The sequence below is a fragment of the Dermacentor albipictus genome, chromosome 9 (genome assembly GCF_038994185.2).
Source record: "Dermacentor albipictus isolate Rhodes 1998 colony chromosome 9, USDA_Dalb.pri_finalv2, whole genome shotgun sequence".
Taxonomy (NCBI): Eukaryota; Metazoa; Arthropoda; class Arachnida; order Ixodida; family Ixodidae; genus Dermacentor; species Dermacentor albipictus.
Genome location: NC_091829.1, coordinates 107,284,673 through 107,309,717, shown reverse-complemented (window position 1 = coordinate 107,309,717; position 25,045 = coordinate 107,284,673). Strand labels below are relative to the sequence as shown.

Sequence of the window (25,045 nt, the reverse complement as noted above, 5' to 3'; positions counted from 1 at the left end):
AGCCTTAATGGAGTCTTAGGCTTCCCAAGGCTTCGCTGATCTGCTACGGCAGCAACTCGTTCTTGCGTGACTAAATCGCCACCAAAACTTGTGAGCCAATACAAGCTTCGCTTGAAAAGGTACCAAGACAGGCAAGCGGCCCGCACGGAAAGAAAACGCTGAAGGGGGCTACGGACCCACAACGTGTGCGCCACCTCGCCTGCGGCGCTGCCGTCGCTAGAGAATGCGCTCCGCAAGAGCTACGTGGTCTCGTGTTCACGCTTTCTTTCTGAACAATGAGCGACGCAACCGGTATGAATGCTATGCTTGCCGCTGCTGCTAAACGAACTGCCCGAACAAACGCTGCCGAGCCTCTGCTTTTCCTTCCGAATCAAATTCTTTGCCAAATTATATCGCGAATTCAAGACACCTAACCAGATGCGCTCGAAATTCGCATTAGGGAGTATTGCAATCGCCGATGATATCTTTTCGTATAAAGTGTTGCTGATAAGCTTATTGTTTCATCGATGATTATCTGCAGACATCATAGAAAAGATTATAGAGTAATTATCAATGGACATCCCACTGTTACGGTAGTCAACCATGAGGCGCTAACTCCAGCTTGTGCCAAAGTTAGGCCAATCACGGAACGTGAATCTCGGCGCATAAAAGTAAAGGTCCGGTTATTGCAACAGCGAGCACTTTTTGTTGAAAGCCACGACATAGCCCATAAGCCTACGTAATATGATATTCCATTTTTCACGTGTCGAAACACCCGTTCACCTCGCCAACCGTCGCCTACAAGGCCTAAGCGCGGAATTGGGGTTCTCTATAGGGAAGTCTGCCTGTTGCCACGAGTGTTCAAGACCTGGCGAACTTAGGTCCTGCACACGTGACTCTTTTGACTCCTCGATCTTCTATGAGCTCCCGCGGTAACACCTACGATAATGCAGAAGAATGGCTCGAGGAGTATGAGTGCATAGCCAGGTATAATGGTTGACATGCTAGACAGAAGCTATCTTACATGTAATTCTATTTTAAACATGGAGCCCGCACGTGCTGCGCAAATCGCGACGGAGACTTGGCAAGCTGGGATGAGTTCCGCCGCCGCTTCCTCCATACATTCGAGAGCACCGAAAGGCGAGACCACACACAACGTCTTCTCGAAGTACGAATTCAAAAGCCCAATGAAACTGTAGTCATGTTCACTGAGGACATGCCTCGTCTTTTTCTTCGTGCAGACCCCTATTTGTCCGACAAAAAAAAAACTCAGCCACCTCATGCACGGCGTAAAGGCGTAGCTGCTTGCTAGTCTTGTGCTGAACCCGTCGACGAATATCGGTGAATATCGGTGAAGAATCAACAGCCATAGAGCACGTGTCACGTCTGCGCTGGCGCCAGTATGATCAGCTGACCAGCAGTGGACCGGCAAACGGCGCAGCAGTGACTGTGACAGACGAGGATTCCTTGCACTGGCTGATAAGCGAAATTATTGAGGAAAAGCGTAAGATGCCTAATTTGATGCCAAGTCAATGCAAAGCTGCGTCGGGGGCTGAAGTTATGCGCCAAGAAATATGGCAATCGTTTTCGGCTCCCTAGCCACATCCCCAGACGTGGCAGCTCAGCTACGCAGATCTCCATTGACCGCTCCCTTCAACACCAACTACCTTTCAAGGCCACCTATCAAACCAGAAGTCACAGAATATGACGAATACATGGTTTTTATAGGCCTTCTAGGCACGGCCACCACTGCTTGTCAGCAGCGGGAAGACAACGAACTCATTCCGCTAAATAATTTTTTAGAAGACTGGATTACAAGCCCGCCTAAACATTTGCACGAAGCTCTCCATCATTTTGCTTCCGTAATGATTACCTCTACAACAACTACTCCGCAAGCGAACCAGTTTCCTACTTGTCATCCCAGCGTCAATCCGTCATGAGGACTTGCAATACTGCCACGATGAACCGACATCTGGCCACCTCGGCTACACGTGAACACTGGCCCGAGTCAAAGAGAAATATTACTCGTCAAGGATCGCCGCCTTTGTGAAACATTACGTTCGCACGCGCCTCGATTGTCAACGACGCAAACCACCACATATGAAACCATCTGGGCTACTACAGCCAGTCTAAATACCTAGAATGCCATTTTCGCAAACCGGGATGGACCTAGTCAGTCCATTCCCGACATTCAATACTGGCAAAATTGGGTGATAGTTGCCACCGATTAACCTAAATCACAATACAGAAACAAAGCCGCTTCCAAGCAGCATCGCAGTCGAAGCATCGCGATTCTTTATTGAAAACGTGACTCTAAGGCATGGTGCGCCAACGGTGACGGTACCGGTACATAAATCTGGTGACACTTCGCCCCCGTCCAACTACAGGCTCATCCCTCTAACATGCACTAGCTGTGAAATTCTTGAGCCGATTATCTTAAAATCAATAACTAAACACGTGGAAGAAAACAATCTGATGTTCCCTTCTCAACACGGATTCAGAAGTGCACTATCTACCGTCCCCCAACTCGTACAAGCTTCACATGACTTTGGGCTAGCAATAAATGAACAATCACAAATCGACCTAATTTTTTTCTAAAGCCTTCGACCATGTGTCACACTCTAAACTGATCATTTAACTGACAGAAAAACTTGGCAATTGTCCAAACATTCACTGGATAAGCGAGTACTTTTTAAATCGCTACCAGTTCGTGCAATGTAATGGACATAAGTCCGACACAGTCAAGGCCCTTTCGGATGTACCGCAGGGTTCTGGTCTGCCCCCTCTGATGTCTTTGCTGTTTATAGATGAAATTGTCGAAACAGTAAACGGTAAAATTAGATTGTTCGCTGACGATTGCATGCTTTTCAGTGAGATTAAAGACATTAGCCACCAAATCGCCCTTGACGATTCCCTGCACCATGTAGCCTAGTGGGGCCACGACTGGCAAATGGTAGTTATTTCTGAAAAAAAAACGGTCGTAATGAGCATCACTAAGAAACAAAGTTAACTATCATTTCCCTATATATTTGACAGTGTCTCCCTTCGTACAATGATTCAGTACAAATATTTGGCGGTTTATATTTCATCTAATTTCATCTGGGCTGCGCACTTGCAGCAAGTAATAAAAAAAGTAATGGAGAACTTGTTTTTCTTCAAGGGAACACTACGTTACGCTACCACAGATACAAAGCGCTTACCGTATATCACTTTTGTTAGGCCGATGCTGGAATATACGAATATATTGTGGTTCCCCTAAACAAAAGCCAACATTTCTATGCTGGAAGCCGCACAACGCAAGGCAGCAAGATTTGTTCTTAACAGCTACAAACAAACTGATTCCCCTACTGAGCTACTGCACCGAGCAGAGTTGTCTACGCTTTGTAACTGAGTTCAAATACATCATGTGAAATTCTTTTATCAATTGCTAAGCGGCCACTTTAAAACCAATGCCACAGCCTTCGCTACCGCTAAAGAAAAAGTGCAAACGTGCCATAAACAACACCAAATGTTTAAAGGATATTTTTGCAAGAACAATGCTTTCCATGTTTCATTGTTTTCCTCAATTAATAAGGGAATGGAGCGCAGAGACCCACTTACTGTAGTCCAGACAACTCTGGAACGGTTTCTAGAAAGAATTCAAGACATCATCGCGGAAGCTCCCAAGCTCCGAATACTAAGCTACTTACGCCCATCTGTCGGCTTTTCATTGAATGTTCTTTTTTTACTTCATCCGTTACTGTGTTTTTTTCTCATTTGATACTACAGTATTCTTATGTTGTATATTGTATTTATATATACATTACAAATATTTCCATGAAAATAAGAGAGAGTTACGCAGGTTTCCGAAATTTTTTCTTCAGTGAGTTGTTACTTATGCTTTTTTAATGTTGGAATTTTGTTCCTACTCTTATAATAATCCTCGCGAGAGGATTAAGAGTATTTTGAAATAAATAAATTAATTAACGGAGAGAGGGACTGCCTTTACGGCTACATTCGTATTGACAGTGCTTAGCCTCAGCGGCACGGCTCATCAAACAACCACAGCCGGTCACGCGCAAACGACCGGCCTAACAAAACTCTTGAACAAGACTCTCACCGACGCGCTGAGTATGTATACATTCGTGCAACGCGCTGAAGACGCAAGACAACTCGCCCGCGTCAGAATCACCCTACAATAGGACTACGATGCTCAACATCACAATCTGTGGCACCGATGTGTCATATATCATCCAGACGAGAAAGTGTTGATTTGTAGTCCCATCCATGCGCGAGGGCTTTCAGAAAAGCTACTGAGGAGGTACTTTGCTCTGTACAAAGTTTTACGACACCCCAGCCGCCTGAACTATGAGTTCTTCTCAGACAGTCCTGCTTCCACCAGGGCGAGGCAGCATCTACCGGAAGTCGTGCACATTGTGCGCATGAAGCCCTCTCGTTCGGAATGAAGTGAAGTGCCCACAGCTCGTCTTACATATATTCGTGCCGTTAGGTAAGCGTCGGGACTATGCTCTCTCTGGTGAAGCAGATGTCATGTCCAATATGCGGCACGTAGAGGAAAACGACGATCTCGCGCATTGTAGAAGAGTAGACGAAGTCCCTACCTAAACGTTGTTAAGTTTGCCCAACTGAAGTGTCCTGCCCTCTTTTCCCAGTTCCTTCTGCTTGTGAGTCGGGACAACATGAACTGAAGTCACGCGTAATGACAAGTTCCTTCAAGAGAGAGCAAAATTATTTACAGAAAGGGATGGAGGTTGGCATGAGCTACAGCGTGCTCTTGCCTGCCATTCTACACTGACGAAACGGGACGGGGAGGAAAACAACTGATGAATAATGGGGATGGTAAATTGTGTTGTTGTTTTTTTATCAACAAACCAGCAAATTATTCTTTTCTATGGGCTCCAGTGGGAAAGTAAATGTTTACTGTGTTCCCCAGGTTACTGTTACCAACCAAGTTCCTTACCCTTTCTTTGCGTTTGCTCACGTACAAGAATATTATGTCAGTCCATTGCGAATATTTAGTAGCGTTATCCACTCAAAACAAAAAGTGATAGAATCGCACGAGACTTCATTGTATTTTGTATAAATGCTAACATCTTCTATTTCCTGCGGGATGCTTCAAGCCACGGTACTTTATACTAGTACGAGAAAGTAGAAAAAACGCAGAAATTGCATATTGCCTACAAATTATTTCCCATCGCAGTGTTCTACGAAGCTTTGTCAAGGAAAGGCCGGTATCGTAGCAGTCAGCGCTATTTCCGGCCTTTCATCACCACTGCTGCAAAAAAAAAAATCTTTTCTTTTTTGAAGTCCGCCACAAGTGGTCTCCACTGAATTAAAAATAGAAAACGAAGCATAAATCACAGCTCTTTAAGCAAGATCTATTCGATTTTCTTCACTGAGAATAAACAATTTGTTATAAGCGTATTGAAACATGGGTTGCGCGAGTCGAATGACACACTATAAAGAGGACGAAGAAAGAGATCCCGGTCTACTTCTTCTATCGTGGGTAGGAGCCACACGTGCCACAGGCTACAACAACAACAACAACAACTACTTCTTCTCCGCGTCTTCAGAAAATAGTCGTAAGTTTGCCTATTTCAAGCTTATTGAGCCTCAGCGGCACTTTCTCCATTGAGAAGCGAGGCCTCGCAGATTTCTGTAACGTTCCATTTGCCATGCTGAAGCCGAAACTGTGTAGCATTCCTACTTGTCCAGCTTCAGTGTCTGAGCGAATACCCATCAATTTATGAATTGCATTGCTAGCGTATGTTAGCATCGAGCGCATACAAGTGCTGATTCGATTTTGTAGTTTTATGTTTCAGAATTTTGACATCGCTTTTTTGCGCATTTTCAAGATAAACCCACCAATAGCACACCCTTTTTATTCTCTTCACAATTCATGCAAGGGTTCATGGCAATATTCCATTTTTCAACGACGTTCATGTACGCGCGTTAGGTATTGTCGCAATAGATTTTCGACGCTGTTTCGATGCCGCAATTGAAATAACCCGATGTATTGATGCACCTGTTTTCAGTGCTGACCGAAAAAATAATTCATTTCACATCGTTACGCTTCACTATATCTTTTGCGGTACGCTCTTATTCACCACAGCCCTTAGACTGTTCTGAATAAGACTACGCTGTGCTTTATTCAGTGTATTATGCATAGTAGCGGCATATTTGCCTTGTCTTTTACCATCGCACCCTGTCAGAACGGTCTTTGGTTAAAATCGACTGAAGCGGCCTCTAAGAATGTGCAAACATACTCCCCTACGCTATATCGCTTGTGTGCGAGTGGTTGCTATACGAAGGAAAGCAAATTGTGACTTGCCATTTCTTTAAGAGTTGCATCGAACGCCTGTGGTGGCTGTACCATAAAGCTGTTCCAAACTGTTTTTAGGCGAAAGCATTATGTGACCCATTAGGCGAAAAAACGATGACGTCGGGGGCGGCATGACCGAGCAATGGTACCAAAAATGGCCGAGGGCGGAAAGAGTAAATGCACGTCAAAAAAAAAATTCTTGAATTGACGTCCAATTCTTCACGCTGGTTCCTGTAAAACAAGCAAATTGATAACCTTGAAAAGAAAATTTGGTACCTTTCGGTTTGGGTTGGGAATGGGAATCCGGTCCACCGGAATGCGAAACGAGCACTCTTCCCCGACACCTGTCTGCCAGTGCGCCGTATGTTTCGATTTTAAAGGAGGGAACTGCATCTGCAGCAATAAATTGCACGGATTGTTTGCGCTTTCCATGAATGTTACTCGCGACTTGAGGCTGAGCTCCGTCATTTTTCAGCGTGTTTTAATACTCTCCCTTCATGTTATTTTCACAAGTTTTCGCGTGTTTCCATCTTGTAACCTTCGCCTGTACTTCGGTGATGGCTTTTTTTTTCATTCTTACATTTTCGTAGTATTTCGCCCCCTTTTTCCGTCACTCGTGCTGACTTTGTTTTAGCCACGTTTTATGAGTACCAGTGCGCTTTCATTGCGATAGCAGTTATACGGACACTCTAGGCCATTTCTGCCGTCACTGTCGCCGTGAGGTTGGGTGCGAGTGAAAGCGTGTGAGGGTGAGCCGGCGAGCGCGGTTAAATCTCAAGTGTGGGAGCGAGAAACGTGGCCCGATTAAAGCACCTCAAACGTAAAGTGGCGACACTCTCCTCCTCCGCCTTCACTGCTCCTCGTTTCTCCTCTCTCTCACGCGCCCTCCTCGACCGTGGCGCCAACTACACTGCTCGAGCGTAGCTGCGGTGCGAGCATGCGCTCCTCGCCACTCCGTAGGCGCTTCTCGAGCAAAAATGGCGCTGATGCATGGCGCGAGGGCCTACATGATGCTATGAGGCCAATAGTGACGCGGCGGCGGCCTCGGCCACAGCACGCGACGAGCAGGCGGCATTCTTCCAAGCGTGCCACTACTTTAAGAAGTTTAAGGGGTTTTAGGCCCGATGTGTGCCTTCTCCTGTGACGCGCGATGCTCGGGGTGGTCAAGGGAGGAGGGGCGTTCTTCTGTGGCGGCTGCTACGGTGCCTCCATGTCCTTTTCGCCCGCCGCTCCGTGCAGAGTGCAGACAACCGCGTCGTCTACTATGGCTTGGTCACGCGTATTGCGGACGCTGTAGTAGACGCCTTGGTGGACGTCGTTGGAACGCGTGGCCAGCGCTCGTGTGTCTTGAAAGCGATCTGCGACGTGGCTAAAGTGCGCGTTTGCGTGGGCCTCATCTTCGAAGGGATCTGCTATTTTTGCGCAGTGCGCGTAGTGCCGGCAGCTTGGTATGCGCTGCGCCTTCGATGTTTCGTTCTCGCTGAAGCGAAACATGCATGAAAGTCAATTCGCTTCCTGCGACCGCGATTCCTCTCTGCAGAATTTCAAGGCGAGTTTCCGCGCTCATCGAGTGAGACGTGTTCATGTTTACCTGTGCGCGCATGACACCGTGCACATTAATTTAGTTAAACTACGTTGACGGGCTACTTGGTTTGAATCCATGATAGAATACGTAAGCGTGACTGAACAAGGGCGTAGAAAGAAGCAGACACACAAGCACAGCGCTGTCTCTGTGTGTCTGTTTCGTTCCACGTACTCATTCGGCCATACTTACGCATTCATTGTTAATTTAGTTAGTAAGCGAATGTTTACAAGTTTATACTGCCGATAAAACAACTGTCCTTACTATGTACAGCTATATACTAATTCGCTACCGCAATCGCTGCTTCGCCTTTCGGGCAGAACTGCGAATTGTTCCGTTCTAATAATTATAGCCTACACTTTGGAGAGACATGTGCCATTTTCGTTTATTTTCGCCTGCTCAATTTTTTTACGGAGCATAGATTGGTGCACCTTTTTACCGCGATAGCTTTAAGAGCCTCGTGTCGCAGAAAATCCGACATAGGCGTCCCGCGTGCGGCGCTTAGCATCGGAAGTCGTTTGAGCAAAAGGAATTTCGAACCACGCTTACCCAACCAGTCTTCTATCATAAAAGTTACTCATACATCGTCTTTCATTCTGTACAAACTTATTCATATAAATTTTCACTGACAGGCGACAAACAAATGCCACGGAAAAAAATGGACACTTATGCTTCACATTTAAGAGGGCAACGCGATAGCGTTCAAAGACGTCTTACTGCTTTTCATGCTTCCCGGCAACGGCAGCTTATGTAACCGCAATGTTTACCGGGAAACGCTAAAGCCCCTATAGAACTTTTCATCGGGCAAGGAGGAAAGCGCGCGCAGCGAGCCTTTCCTCCTCTCTCGCTTGCGCGAGTCGGAGCGGCGCTGTTTGAAAGTACTGCTGCTGGGTGCTGCGGAACGGTATCGAGATGTTCTAGATCGTGGTTTGTTAAATTTACGCAATGTCCGTTCATATAAGCTCGTCAGAGAAGCCTTTCGGTGCGTCGGTAACTACAATTCACAGAAATATCTGTTGAGGGCTCAAACATGCGACGCGCATTATCAGTCGCGGTGTGTGTATGTCTTGTGAACTATTTTGCGCATATCAATTTTAATTCAAAGAAGAGAACCTTCGTCTCTGTACTACCAGCATGAAATGGTACAGAAAGCTCGCCAGAAAGTTCGCCTTTGTGCATATTGTTCGCCACCCGCGTTTCGCGGTAAACATTACGGTTACATAAACTGCAGTTGCCACGAAGCGTAAAGAGCATTCAGGGATCTTTGGGTTCTATCGCATTCAACTCTTAAAGACGATACTTGAGCGTCCTCCAAATTTTCACAGTGAAACTGTATATGGCCAAGTCGGCAGAGGTAGTGTACCCACCATTAATGTGGATGAAGTAACAAGGACGGGATCAGGGTGGATTAGGGTGGGTTAAGATGAATTCAGCCTATTAAGGTCTATTAGGGTGGACTAATGTGTATTAAGGAAGATTACGATCTATTAAGGCGGATTAGTGTGGATGAAAGTCGACTAATATGGATTAGGGTAGATGGAGGAGGATTAAGCTGCATTAAAGAGGGCTAGAGTGCATTCATGTCGATTAAAGTGAATGAAGAAGGATTAAAGTATATTAGGGTAGATTAGGGTGGATTAGGGTGCACTATGGTGGATTAAGGTCGAATAAGGTGGTTTAAGGTGGATTAAGGAGTATTCAGGTGGAATAATGAGGACTGGAGTAAATGAGGATAGAATAGGGCAGACTAGCATGAACTAGGGTTCATTACGGGAAATTAAGGAGTGTTAGGGTTGACTAAGGGAAATTAGAGCTAATTAAGGTGGATTACGATGTCTGGGCTGATGATAGAAATATATATATATATATTGAAATACCACGGCTGAGACGACGCTTTATTCCAAGAAGGAAAAATGGCGCGGACGCAAAAACGAACACGAGCCGATGATTGATGATGACTTTGTACAGATGAAGATGAAGTCCGCATAAATGCTTACACTAATTTCCCCCGTGGACGGAAGGGGCCAGCCTGGCCGCACATTAGACAGTGGAACGGATATGAAAGGGCTTCAGGCGAGAAACATGCACGATCTCTGTTCCGCGGCAACGTCGGTCGGTTGGGGCCTCAACAGGTGTAACGTGATAGTTCACCGGCGAGGTCTGCTCGATGACTTTGTAGGGGCCATGATATCGAGACTCAAGCTTCTCACATAATCGGGTGTTCGCGCAGGGGTCCATAGAAGCACATCGTCACCAGGGTGGTAGGAAACGGCGCGATGAGAGGCATCGTACCGATCTTTGCGATCGTCTTGGCTGGCTGCAGTGTTCATACGGGCGCGACAACGACATTGGGCAAGACGAGACACAAACTGGTCGCAAATGAATGGTGAAGCGTTGACGGGGCCAGAGAAGAAAGAAACGTCGAGTGATGAGGTTGGGTGGCGGCCGTATACTAAGAAAAACGGAGAGTATCCGGTGGTCCGTTGAACAGACGTGTTGTACGCAAATGTTACAAATGGGAGAATCGCATCCCAGTTACGATGATCAGGTTGAATATACATGAATAGCATGTCACAGAGCGTGCGATGAAATCGCTCTGTTAGGCCGTTGGTTTGAGGGTGGTAGCTAGACGTTGTCTTGTGCACGGTGTTGGACGCTTGCAGAACTTCATGAAGAGTGCTTGAAAGAAATGTTTTGCCTCGGTCGCTCAAAAGAACGTGAGGCGCCCCATGACGTAAGTAGACAGCCTGCAAGAAGAAGGCCGCTACTTCTGAGGCAGCTCCTGAGCGTATTGAGGCTATCTCAGCGTACCGGGTCAAATGGTCAACAGCAGTGACGATTCATCGGTTGCCGTCTGGAGTAGGTGGGAGTGGCCCGAAAAGGTCAATGCCGACGACAGAGAAGGGTTGTGCTGGACAAGGAAGCGGTTGTAGGGTCCCGACCGAAGCAGTAGTAGATCGCTTACGGTGTTGGCAAAGCGTGCACGAGGCAACATATCTAGCTATGCTCGTGGAAAGGCCTGGCCAATAGAATCGGCTGCGTATGCGCTCGTGTGTTTTGTTGTAACCCAAGTGGCCTGACGTCGGGTCATCGTGTGAGGCCTGCAGAACTGCAGCGCGAAGAGAGCGCGGTAGAACGGGAACCCATCGATGGCCTTCTGGGTGAAAAATGTACCGGTAGAGCACGTCGTCTTCAAACTTGAACAGTTTGAGTTGTTTCCGTAGCCTGGCATTGGGTGGAGATGAAACACCGCTAAGGCGATTGATGATACTATGGCAATAGGAATCTGCGCGCTGGTGAGTGGAAAGCACTGAAAGGCGGTTTGGTGAAGTCAAGGAAGAAATCGGTGTAAGAGACGAAGCGTCCTCCGTGCGGCCAATTTGACAAGGTGATGTGATGTGCTCCGATGATAGTGGTAATGGGCATCGTGAAAGAGCATCGGCATCTTGGTGCTTCCGTCCGGACTTATATATTACATTGAAATCATATGCTTGCAATCGGAGTATCCAGCGGCCAAGGCGCCCGGACAAGTTTTTGATCGTCGACAACCAACATAGGGCATGGTGGTCGGTCACAACCGTGAAATGTCGACCGTGGAGGTATGCACGAAATTTCTGGATGGACCAGACAACAGCCAAACACCCTTGTTCGGTTATCGAGTACTTCATTTCCGCGGAAGTGAGAGTGCGGCTTGCATATGCAACAACTTTTTCGCAAAATTCGTGGTCGCGCTGCAGCAGTACGGCACCAATTCCGTGACCGCTGGCGTCAGTATGCACTAATGTGGGCGCCTTGTCATCAAAATGACAAAGAACAGGTGGGGATGTTAGTGCGCGCTTGAGTTCTTGGAACGCGGCTTCACACTGATCGTTCCAATCGAAGGAACTGGAACTAGCAAGGAGCTTGTGGAGGGGCGAGGCAATGCTGGCAAAGTTCCGGATAAAACGTCGAAAGTATGAGGCGAGTCCAATGAAGCTTCGCAGTTCTTTTGCACGAAGTGGACGTGGAAAGTTGAGCACCGCGGAAATTTTATCCGGATCGGGCTGGATGCCGTCTTTGCTAACGAGATGACCCAGGACTTTAATCGTTCTGCTAGCGAAACGGCACTTCCTCGTGTTTAGTTGAAGTCCGGCATTAGAAAGGCATGTCAGCACTTCATCTAAGCGTCGCAGATGGTCAGTGAAAGTCGAGGAAAACACGACGATGTCGTCTAGGTAACATAGACCAGTTTTCCACTTGAGGCCGCGAAGAACCGCGTCGATCATTCTTTCAAATGTGGCGGGAGCATTGCATAGACCGAAAGGCATTACATTAAACTCATAAAGACCATCCGGAGTAGAAAAGGCGGTCTTTGTCCGCTTCGTGCATTGGGATTTGCCAATATCCGGAGCGAAGATCAAGGCTGGAGAAATATTGCGCGCCTTGCAACGAATCAAGGGCGTCATCGATACGGGGCATCGGATATACATCCTTACGGGTGATCTTGTTTAGCGCACGGTAGTCAACACAAAATCGTACCGATCCATCCTTCTTCTGCACCAAAACGACGGGTGATGACCAAGCACTGGCGGAGGGACGTATGACGTTTCTTTTCAGCATATCGGCGACATGCTCCTCGATGATTTTGCGTTCGGCCAAAGAGACTCTGTAGGGACGACGGCGTACAATAGTCTGGCCATCGGTGTCGATACGATGGAAGGCAACGGAAGTCTGTCCGAGGGACGAAGTATCCATATCGAAGGAGGCCTGGTGCTTCGTAAGCAATTTTAGCAACGCTTCATGTTGAGCAGCAGTAAGGTCAGGGCTTATCACGGAAGTAAGGGCAGATGAAGCAGATTTGTCCTGTTGAGGAAGAGCTGGCGAGGCGGCAAGAGGAAGCAGGGAGACTGGTTTGGTATCCACATAACAGGTCACTGCGGAGCCTTGAGGTAGGAGGATTGTCTCAGTGGTCGCATTTAAAGCGATGATTAATGCAGAGCTTTCTTTGAATCGCACCATGCAGGAAGCGAAGACAATCCCACGGGCAAGACAGCGACTGTAAGGAGTGATGAACACGTCACCATTGGTGATGTCCGTAGAAGAGAGACTTATGACTTGCTCGTGGCCGGGAGGCAGTACAGAATCGGCAGCAGTGAGAAAACGCAGTCGTGGCTCATCGGTACTCCCGCTGCAATGAACTGTCTCGCTCATATGGACTACACGTTGACGGCAAGAGATTAAAGCGGACGCTGACGAGAGAAAGTCCCAACCTAAAATTAGTTCATGAGCGCACGGGAATAAAATCGCGAACTTAATGTGATGACAGATACCATCAATGAAGACGCGTGATGTACATTGGGCTGATGGTCGAATGATTGCTCCATTAGCCCCAATCAGGGATGATCCAGTATAAGGCGTCTTCACTTTCCGCAGACGAGAGCACAGGTCGGCACGCATAACAGATATAGTTGCTCCTGTGTCAATCAGAGCTAACAAAGGCACACCCTCCACAGACACCAATAACATGTTCGAAGGACGTTCAGGAGGACTTGGAGCACTTCGCGGTGATGCAGTTTTCCCTCCAAAAACTGCACTGGTTAGTTTTCCGGTCGCTGGACATGGAGTTGGGAGACAGGTCGAAGTGGCGAAACAGAACGTCGGAGCGGCGATGGGGAGCGGCGTCTCGAGGCACGTGTGTTGAGTGCGGTGTTGGAGAAGTCGGCCGGAGATGGAGATCGGCGAACGGGAGGATTATCGCCATAAGTGCGGTAAACGCGAGGAGGTGGCTCATCGCGTTCAAAGGCCGCGTAACCACGACGTTCGTCTTGCTGGCGGCGTCGGCAAAACCGGGAGATATGTCCTCGAAAGCCGCAGTAGTAGCAGATAGGCCTCGACGAACGCCAGGCAGAGTAGTAAGGCGGGTTCGGAGCTCGGGTGACTAAAGGTGCCAGGTGATCGTGAACAGGCGCAGATGGCGTAATTGGAGACGGCGCGGCTGGCATTGCAGCAATCTGGGCGTAAGAAGCCGGTTGTAGGCAAGGAGAAGCGTTGCTAAGCTGGGCGTTCTGCAGGGAGGCCAATTCCTCCTTAATAATACCGCGCAGGTCAGTAGAAGCAGGTTGGACGTGAGCGCTGCTGCAAGGGGTTGAGCCATGCGCTTGCAATTCCTCACGAATTATGGCTCGAATGATAGACCGGAGCTCAATACTGTTTGCCAGGGGGTTGTTGGAAAAGTCCGGTTGCAAGCGGATTGACTGCAGGGCGTCGAGGCGCTGACAGACGGAGACGACGTCCGACAATGTCGAAGGGTTTTGAGCGGCGAGTGCGTTGAAGGCAGTAGATCCGATACCCTTAAGAAGGTGTCGCACGTGATCAGATTGTGGCATGGCACTGTCGACATGGCGGCAGAGCGCGAGGATGTCCTCAATGTACGAGGTATACGATTCGCCATAATGCTGGACGCGCTCAGACAGCCTCTTTTTCGCAACTTCCGAACGAACCGTGGGCGTGCCGAAAATCCGCCGTAGCTGCTCCCTGAAAGATGACCAATCACGGAAGTCTCTCTCATGATTCAGGAACCATGTCTTGGCTACTTGAGAGACGTAAAATGGCACGTTGTTTAACCGCGATTTCTCGTTCCAGTTGTTGTATTCGCTGACACGATCATAGTTGTCGAGCCAGTCTTCAACGTCCCGACCAGGCAAGCCAGTGAAGATTTCAGGGTCGCGATACCGGTTGTTGGCAGGGCTGGGATTGGGGGTGGCTGGCACTTGAATCGAGATGGTGGATGCTGCGGTCTGGTCTTGTGACATGGCGGCCTCTTGGCGTAAGCGGCGTCCCGAACGTAGCTCCAGGAGAGATCTTGAAGTGGATTGAGGTCGAAGGGATCTTAAAGCGCCTCCACCACTTGAAATACCACGGTTGAGACGACGCTTTATTCCAAGAAGGAAAAATGGCGCCGACGCAAAAACGAACACGAGCCGATGATTGATGATGACTTTGTACAGATGAAGATGAAGTCCGCATAAATGCTTACAATATATATATATATATATATATATATATATATATATATATATATATATATATATATATATATATATATATATATATATATAGTTTCGTCATTTTCGAAGGACACATAGCAGCTTTGCTGGTCTTCCTTCACAGCGTGGAAGGGCACTACGTTTTTTCCCTGATGTTTACTCGGTGCGAGCTGAGTTACATAGTGCGTCTGCAGCATTCTTTCTTGTCATCTGCACAAGCGCGAGTGAGGATGTTGTCACGTGCCTGTGTTCTTGCATGAGAGAGAGATAAACCGGATGGGAAAGGCAAGGAGGTTAACCCGTTGAGATTCTTGTTTGCTGTCCTGCACTGGAGGAAGGGTAAGGGGAAATGAAAGACGGAAAGAACAGGGTGACAAAAGGCAAACTAACGGGAAAGAAATGTATGGAAGGTCGTAAACATCCATGAGAATTAGTGTCTCGAATAGGCCACTCGAACCAAAACATTTCAAGGTTATCTTCACTGTCTTGTGGTGTGACGACTGTATAAGTCGGCGTTCCAGGGCTGCCAGCTCCGAAAACGGCCTGTTATCAAGCCCGGCCATTGTGCTCCCCGTGACTGCCTATGTGCGCTGCATCGAGGACAATCAGAAAGAACGTGTTCCATTGTTTCCTCGTCGCCTTGCTTGAAATAGCCTCTGCTTTTTTACGAAGAAAAAAGTTGGTGGTTTGCCCTCGTGATACACTGCGAGTTCCTTCAAACTTGTATTCGTTTTTTCCGTAGTTTTAGCCTTCAGTTGAACGTTCGGGCTTGACTTGCGCCTGCTGCTGAGCAATGGCCCCAAGGGTTGCGAACACCGCCTCGTCAGCATCTCTAATCTTAATCTTCTGCAGCGGAGCTACATAAACTATGTTCTAAGAGAAATAGAATGCTACAAGCTTCCAGATGTAAAAGAACAGAGAACGATTATCGTATTTGATGTTGAATTTCGGTGCATCGTATACTACCCAGGGCAGCCGTAAATATATATTCGAAACGTGACAACGTGCGTGCCCTGGTGTCTTGAACATTCCTTCAAACGCTTCCTTTCAGGAGAGCCCAGCCTGAGCCCTGGTCGGCATCTTTGTCGTCAGCACTGCCAGTGCTGGTCCTCAGTCACGCCCGGAACCGACGTTGTTCGATGTTAGGCAACGTGAAGACTTTCTTATGGCGCACGCTCTGCGTGCAGAGCAGGGGTGGACGAGTCATGGGCTTGGTGCTGGCAGTTGCAATAGCAGGTTGCTGTTTTATTTCTACCACGTCTAAGCATAAACAGCCTACGCCGCTCAGCAAGGATTCCGGTACGATAAATGTCAGCTTCGCTTTCATGCCGCCTGTAGTGTCGCACATTGTGTACGCGCCAAAGAGCGACTACAACGACAAGCTGATGCGTGCCGTGGCCAACGAGATCACCAGCCGCTTGAAAGCCACGAAAATGCAACGTAAGTGGCACGGGCTTCTCTTTTCACCTCACGTAGCAGGCATTCCAGTGCCGGCAAACTGCACATGCAATCGCCTAAGCGGGAGCTTTGCCCCTTACCAAAACCGTGGAGGAACGGAGAAGACACGGGTTGAGCGTGTTTGCCTACGGCGCCAAGAAATCAGGCTAGAGGTACGTACTCACATGAGGAAATAAGCCCGCGTAACATACATACATACATACACATCGCTTATTTCGGCAGCACTTGTGGTGTCATCTCGTTTCGTGTCCTGTCTACGTTTTTCGCTGTTAACACGACTGCACACCCATGCGGGCCTCTAAGTCTAGACTTAAATCCGAATCTCGTCTTATCCTCACCTAAACAACGACTGAGGTTGCAAATTTTACTTCCCGAGCTTCCTAATCTAGCGGACCGGCTCAGGGTTTAGTGAAAGAGACTTAACGCCTAGGCAAGCTTAAGGCTCCATACAGGCTGAAATTGCTCTGTAGGTCGACATGAACAAGGCTGGAGTTAACAGCTTTTTTGCAAGCGGGCCCACTGTGAAAACCAACAGCCCCAAGCTGTTATTCTAGAGAATTCTTGCCGCGAAAGTGACTTTCGCGGCGCGCGTTCTTAAGCGCGCGCTAAGCCGCGCGCTTATTTCCGCAAGTGAGGCCGTACCTTAATAGGAAAGAAACCAGTACACTGTACCTGCGCTGGCTGATGACTAAAAGTGTTATGTCACTACTTAAGGAGCTGCGATCGACTGGTGTATCAACTAAAGCAATCAAATCTCAGTGGCGAGTTAGCACTCGTGCGGTATCGCCCTCAGGCTGATTTATTCCGGCCGCGAGAAAACCGAAACCGGACCGAATCGCCCGTACTGCTATGCAGAGCCTAAGGTCACGGGGAAGCTGAAGGATACCTGGTTCAAATCCAAAAACTTCAGAGCAGCCTCGTCCTCCTGTTCTTGCGATCAGTTGTACATGGGCCCATACACACATCCAGGCGCGTGTACATACATACATACATACATACATACATACATACATACATACATACATACATACATACATACATACATACATACATACATACATACATACATACATACATACATACATACATACATACATACATACATACATACATTAATACATCTTGCTGCTGAGGTAGTTCATAACTGCTGCGCAAAAGACGCGCAACTAGCATAGTAGACAAGAAAGAAAACGGCATCTCTCGCAACTAACTGTATTCACAGGATAATTGCGTACGATCTAGCCGTTCCGAACTTGAGCAATCCACATTGCTTCAAACGCTCATCAAATTACACCAGGCAAGGGGATTCCAATAAATTTTCCAATTTAGTGACGACTGAAAAAGATTCGCATTCGCCGCCAAGCAGAGCCACAGATGCTCTTAAGGTAGCGCACAGGCTTAAGAACGTGGCTGGCAAGTCCACGGCACCTATGATTTTCTCGGCGCCACTGGCTGGCCGGTGCTCAATTTCCAAAGTGCCGAGGCTCTCTCTGTGCGGGAAAAGGCATGCTATGTCGTATGTCGCCTGCTCGGTTGTCGCGGCGCATGAAATTCCACGTAGCTGAGGTAGGGTTTGCATCGGCCAAAAAAACAGGCCTGTACGTAAGCGACAAAGTTAGAGAACACGAACGTTCGATAAAAAGCGATCCTTCAAAGCAGTTGCGTGTGCATTGTGATTTCTGAATGTGCGAGGTGATATTTTATGGCCCTTGCAGTTTCTTAAGAGTACAGAATTTCTGGCACGTGAAAGAATGAACACAAACTATTTAAAAAAAATACACGTATCTATAACGTGCATGTGGTCCTGCATGACAGCGCATAGCATTTTTTAAACGTTACTAAAGTAGAAAGTTTCTGGGAGTCCCCTTACCTGGTTTAATTTGATGCGCGTATGAAGCGATGTGGTTAGCGCATGTTTGTAACTGCTAATAATAGGCTGCTTATCTGTGAATAAAGTTAGTTGCCAGTTATGCCCTTGTCTTTCTGGTCCTTCTTCCGTGGTTGTCGCGCGTATTTTTCACGTCAATTCTCATACACACAACAAAGGCACATACTTCACTGTAATGTCACTTCAGCATACCAGACAGGTATTCCGGACCGATCGCTTGGTGGGATTCGATCCCGTTCGCAACATCTTGGATGACGTGTCAAACAATATGGCCAGCAGCGTTCTCATTACTGTGAAGATGGTGAGCTTTGCAAAGTGTTAGGAAAGCTGTCAGCCATATTCTTCGACGCGTCCGACGCGGAGTGAAGTGAAACTCGAAAAAATTAACGTCTCTCCGAAAAGGATCACTTGACAGTACTGCGTCTGTACTTACGGCCATCGACAATGGCCAGCGGGTTGTCCTAAAATCTGGAGAGAGAATAAACATTTTTATTAGGTGAAGCAGCTAGGGAGAGGCGTCCTCAGTCCAGAATGCCTTGAGCTCGGGCCGCGTCCTGGGCCCTCGCAATCAGCCGTTGCTGATCCTCGAGGTCGGAGCTGGCCAAGGCTCTCTCCCAAAGCTCGTTAGTGGGGTAAGGGTTCGGATGATTTAATGGTGCCGCTCTGCAACCTCCTACTATGTGCCTGAGGGACCCGGGCTCTGCGCAGAAGCGGCATTGCGGAGAGAATTTTGTAGGGTCTATGAGGTGATTCCTGGTTGGGTGGGGGAATGTATTGACCTGTAGAGCCCGGAGGAATCGCTCCTGCTCTCTAGGTAGTGACTTGTGTGGGGGCGCATATGTTCTGCGGGTTAGCTTGTAGTGTTGTGTGATGTCTTGGTAAGAGACTAGAGGGTGCATGCGCTCGGGTTCAGATTCCTCGGCGTCGGCTCGGTGGGTCAGATCTCGAGCCACGTGGTTGGCGACCTCGTTGCCAGGAATGCCTTGATGAGCTGGCGCCCAGATGATCATGACTGATCTCGTTGGCGGCTTTTGATTGATGATCCGGAGTGTAGTGGCATGAATTCTGCCGCTAGCAAAGTTGCGGCACGCCTGTTGGGAGTCTGTCACTATGACTTCAACCTCTGTTTGGGAGAGAGCGAGGGCTATGGCCGCTTCCTCGGCTTGGAGGGGATTGTTTCGTGTGAGCGAAATGCTGCTCCGATGTTCTGTGTTGACGACTACGGTGGCTGTTGTGGCTGCGCGTCTGGAGTAAGAAGCCGCGTCAGTGTAGGCTGTAGAGGGTAAAGTTCCGTATCGCTTGTGTATGGCCAGGGCGCGGGCCTCCCTTCGCTCTGCGTGGTGCACTGGGTGCATGTTGCGAGGCAGAGGACGTACGGTGATTTTTCTCCGGATGGCATGGGGTAAGCTCACAGTCTGAGGCGTCGGATGGCTCATAGGGGAGAGTACCTCCTTAAGACTGGCGAGTTTCACCTAGACTGACTACAACTCGCTTTCCTTAAATCGCCGTTGTCAACGTGGCGGCGGGATATCAGTGTTGATAAAAGACTCGCTAAACGTTGAACTAATTGGGGACTTTACTTTTGCAAAAGCTTATTCCGAGGCATTGGAAATTTGAATGAACGACAAACATATATCAGTTTCTTAGGCTGTTCTTCTAAGTGCTTCAAATATCTCGAGAAAAAAAACTGTTTTGATTACGGGCACTCCAATAAGCCTAATGGGTGACAATTTCAACATTGATTCTCATAAATGCTCAATGGAAAGAGTGTCGGTATGACTGGATTAACACTTCGGCCTAGGTAATATAAAAAATTCAGCCACCACAATAATCACTCACTACCGTACACTAATCGACTTCTTTCTTACAAACTTTCAAGTTAACATAATGTCTGCGACTAACTCATGGGACTTGAGTGATGACTTACCTATATTTAGGAATATGTATGAACATGTGAAAGAACAGACATCATACATGCTCATACAAAACCTCATGTCTCAAAGTCTCGGAATCGAGATTACTTTTGTCTGGAAATCAGGCAATTCTTTCAAATTCTCACATATGTAATTCCGTTCATCTAAAAACATTCGTAAGACATAGATTACTGAATAATTCATAAACAAGATCAGGGCTAAATATGAAATGTATCACGCCTTTCTCGCCTCACATGACCTACAGTTGTTAAAGAGTTACCAAACACTGTAATAAGCTGAATAATTAAATTCGGAATGGATATATTATTAGCACTTTTGCGCAAGCTACAGACAACTATTGGGTTACGTCGAAGAAAGTAAATACAATACTTCTTATCAATAAAGCACTTAGCAAATCTTTCGAGGTTTAGGTCAATGGGACCTTAAAAGTAAAGAACTAACAATATTTTTAATTATTACTTTTAGATATGGCTAATCCCCATATTGCGGATGCTGACACATGTACTCGGAAAAAATGGCAGAAATATAGTGTGCCCTTAAACAGCATATTTGAGTGCAGGGTCTTCTTTTTCTAATTTCAGGCTGAGAAAATTATACCACCTGTGATTCTTGTAATATGCGGCTTCATGCACTAAAATTCGTTGCTTTTAATACTGTCCATCCACGCACACACGTTCTTATCCTTTGTTTTCCTAGAGGTACTTTTCCAATGTAGTCCCAAATCGCCTAGGTGGGGGTCCTTCACACAGTGGTTATCAGAATGATTTATTCAATTACAAACCTGCATCCAACTTGCCTGTGATTTTTAAAGCTTTACTTTCTTGCATGCCGGGTTTTTTATATTGTCACGTAGTTGTGACGGTGCATAATTACAGTGGCAAATCTCGGAAGGACGAAACTAACATTCATTGAGTGAACTTGAATCCACAAGAGCAAGTTGCACTCAAAGCACACAATAGCGGCGAAACGGTCAGTGATCGTCGTAACCTAATCTGCCGGTCAAGCCCGTCGGCTTTAATACATATGTCATCGAAGGATCCAGAATAATCGCTGGAACCCGCTTGTCTTCTAGAACGTTCTACACAATTCGCGCCACACATGCAATCAGATTACACAAGCTTCCTTGACAACTGACAGAAAAAGGAACCATCGTTAACATTTCATAAACTTTCCATACATGCGCCCGCGTTCCACGAGGAGCGATAACATTTGTTAGATGGTGGAACGCGGTTCCTCCAAAAAGATAAACAAGTACGCGTGTCAATATAAAAATAACCTAACAACGAATGCCTAGTTCCATCTTAGGCAGTTCCAGTTCACAGAGCTAGCCTTCGTCATACAGAAAGAGTATATATCGGAGAACACTGCATGTGAATATTCGAAATGAGGGATTTTTATTGATTTTACTATAGGGTTTCATTTCTTTAACCGTAACTTCCATTTTTGCAAGGTGCAATTATATGGCACACGTGGCTTAGCGCACAGCATTGTGCAGTTCCATTAGACCAATTGTAGGCTGTGTGCAGAAATTCACCATCACCTTTCTTACATTAAAACATGTGTTAGCAGCGTACCCCAAGGCATTATTTTAGGACCATACCATTTTTGTTCTGTGGGTAATGATATCACACAATTCAATCCAGACTTAATTTTTTTAATACTTGTGGACGATACAGGCTTATTCATTCCAGATGGTGCTTTTGTAGCCCTAATCAGCCAAGAAAATGAAGTTTTCGTAAAGCTATAGCTATAGACCACAAGTAATGCACTAATGAAAAATGAGAATAATACTAAGGCAATTATATTTAGATCAAAAGGCAAGCAACTGCCCTCAGATTTCTCACTCTTCTTCAATGACAATCGAATAGACATAGTAAGCATTTTTGAATATTTAAGTGTAATATTCGCGGCACATATGCTTTGGGGCAATCATTGTACAGTAACAAGGCTGTCACGAGCAACAGATTTAGTTAGTCGGAACAGAGATTAGCGGTCCAAGCACATGAGGAAGTTATATTACTCGTTCTGACATACAATACTGCTTTCCTGCATTGGGCAATACAGTGTAAGCTCATGTAGGAAAGCTCGCTCGTGCCCAACACAAGGTAATAGTTATAGTCTTCCATCGTGCACTGCAGTGGTTCCTATAATAAAGAGATATGGTGCCAACTCTATACAGAACTGTTATGATTATTGCGTCAGTAAAACGTTAGAGAAAAAGGGCGTCACTCTTCTGACCTAACTTGCCCTGCAAAACTTACTTTACTGATACACAAATACAATACACGACAATAGGACTCTGGAATGTGCCACTAAACCTTACCAATTACGGAGAGGATATGCTCCAAAGTGCAGTGTTAAAAGTATTAAATTACTTTTGTAATAGTCATAGCGTGTTAGAAAATCTGACTTCACTAGGAATTAAGCATCCTTTTAGAACGAGATGCTTTGTGCCGTGGTTCATGATCTACTTATTATAACGGATGTGACGTCCGCTCGAACGCGCTGAATATGTTCTCTTGACAGGGATAGTGCCGCCTTCTAGAAGCGGTGAGCGAAGTACAGAATCATGGCACAAAAGAGCGCCGACATTAAGCGCTTCGTAGTCTATCGCAGCGGAAGCTACAACGCGGTGTAGTCTGACGTAGGCGTTTTGGTACTTTGGCTGAGGTTACGATGAAATTTACACTTGGCTGTTCTAGTGCCCTGTATTTTCCTTTACATCGATATAACGCATTCGAGTACACATGATTGCGAAAAAATAAAGCAGCATACCACTAGCGTGCCCAAAAACGCGGTTGCAAAGTCCTCTGTTGCTCGCTCGATTTTTGCCTTCCTTTGGCGCAATGTGCGGTTGCTTGAAATGCTATAATTACGCGATCCTCACATTGGGCTACACGAAAATATGTGCAATCGTTCGTCACAAAGCTGGTGCCCCATGAAGCTGTCGCGTGATGGATACGCAAATGATTGTGTGCTCTCTATTCCTAAAGTGGATACATAATATAGCGCCACTAACGGCCAGCACACGCAGCATAGGATGAAACGCTTCTAAAGCGTATGCAAATTGAATTTACCCACAATTGATTATGTTGTTGAGTGTGCGCATTGTCCGCGTGAAATGCTGCTCGTACTTGCTTCGTATAGTGCATCACGTAGTACATAAGTATGTGCTAGAGCTTTCCCTGCGAATGTGTGATGCGTGCAAAAACAGAAAATAACTTCGTTGTCCTCATATTGATCATGGCATGGTAAGAGCATACGTCTACCGAGATTACAAAGCAGGTTAGAAATGCAGCACCATGTATGGTGGTGGCACACTGTGCAGATATTATATTCGCCTTTAAATAAAAAATTTATAACATACTGGTTGCTGTCTAAGCCGTTTCATTGTGCATAAAGCCCTCAAAAGCGTGTATAATTAGGTAGCTTGGCCAACTACACGACGTCGCAACTGTAGAGCAGCGACGAAGCTGCAGCTCCGTTGGAGCAGACGGTGCCGCAGGGTTCTTTCGCTAAATTATCTCCATGGTATATTTCTGTCTTCTGAAATGTGATTGCACTAAAGAACATCCACTTACGGTCATTCGAAGGGAAGATGGCTGCTGCGCTTTTCGAACCAGTCATCGCAGGTGACTTACAACCGCGAACGCGCTGTGGCCCGCGCAGCTGCCACAGTCTCCTGGCCATCATTATCACCGTCACAACAAAAGCATGACGGCCGTTTACGAGCAGTGGGCTAGCACGAAGCAGTGAAAGCAAGCGAATGAAAGGTCAATCCTGCATTACCTATCAGTTAAATAATCTTTTTCGCCATATGTGACCTCGCTCATAGAATAATGTGTTTCACTGGGTTTCCTTTTCGATGGTCAGCTGAGCAACTTATAAAGATGGAACGATGATTTTATGTCGTGTCGTTTATGTTTTGCACAGCTGCTAGGCGAGGGTGCAAATGGAATTGGCTGCTCCTCCCAATGTAAAATAAGAAAGCTAAGGTGGAAATCAGCCTTTCATCAGCAAGCGACAGCTCTCCTACACGGTCTTGGTATCATTCACAATGGTTGTCTCGCGTTTTTGTAGGTTATTATAACCGTTGAGAAATAAAACAATCCACGTTATCTAGGTGCGTTCTCCGGAGCACCACAGTCGTTCATATTGTTTATTGATGCGAAAGCGTAAAATAGTTCAATGAGCGATCAAGCTGGCGTTTGTGGTACCGAAACAGCCCATAAATTTCCATTTCATGCGATTCCATGTCGCGAGCGCACCTCCACAGAGTTCCCTTTGGCTGCGACTCCAGGGCGCGAGTGCACCTCGACGGAGGAGAGCGGGCTAGCGGGAACTGCTGCCGCGTTGGCGCGCCAGTGAGAGGGCACCGCAGTGACGCCGCGCCAAGTTGGCTCTTTCTATCGCAAACGAGTGTTATCCACATGTTCGTTGCGCGCATTTCGCTTTTAACGCGATAGTGTTAAGGAGTTCGGGTCGCAGAAAAGCCGGTGTTGTGGGCGTTGGCGGCGCTGGCCGTGAGCGAAAATTGGAGAAAGGCAATTCATAAATTAAAACAACTTGCAAGAGAGGCAGAGTGGGAATCGAACCAGGGTCTCCGGAGTGTGAGACGGAGGCGTTACCACACAGCCCTGAGTTAGGTGCTTCAAAGCGAGACAAAAGCGTCTCTAGTGAATGCGATGCTGTCTTAGAAACGCGCCGTACAAAGTTATACTGCGGTGTATTTCGGTAATTATGAGCATGTAAATTACAGAAGTCGTAGTTAAACGCGTATCGAAGTACGTTTCCGCTACATATATCCTGCGCTTTACGCGCACGCAGAACCATCTTGCGGTAAACACAGAAGACCCC

The 25,045-nt window shown here is 46.9% G+C and overlaps 1 protein-coding gene across 4 annotated transcripts in view; it reads left to right on the top strand.

Annotated features, from left to right (window-relative positions):
- Positions 1–5,483: 5,483 nt before the first annotated feature.
- The window catches only part of LOC135907182 (phospholipid-transporting ATPase ABCA3-like), a 326,965-nt gene continuing 307,403 nt past the window's right edge, over positions 5,484–25,045 (top strand). For all 4 annotated transcript variants that reach the window (XR_010565924.1, XM_065438856.1, XM_065438854.1 and 1 more), the window contains exons 1-2: positions 5,484–5,561; positions 15,960–16,348. Coding sequence is in view for 3 of the 4 variants with exons in the window: in XM_065438856.1 (XP_065294928.1) it covers positions 16,048–16,348 (301 nt within the window). In the remaining variant the exon portion in view is untranslated. The remainder of the gene's footprint in view (positions 5,562–15,959; positions 16,349–25,045) is intronic.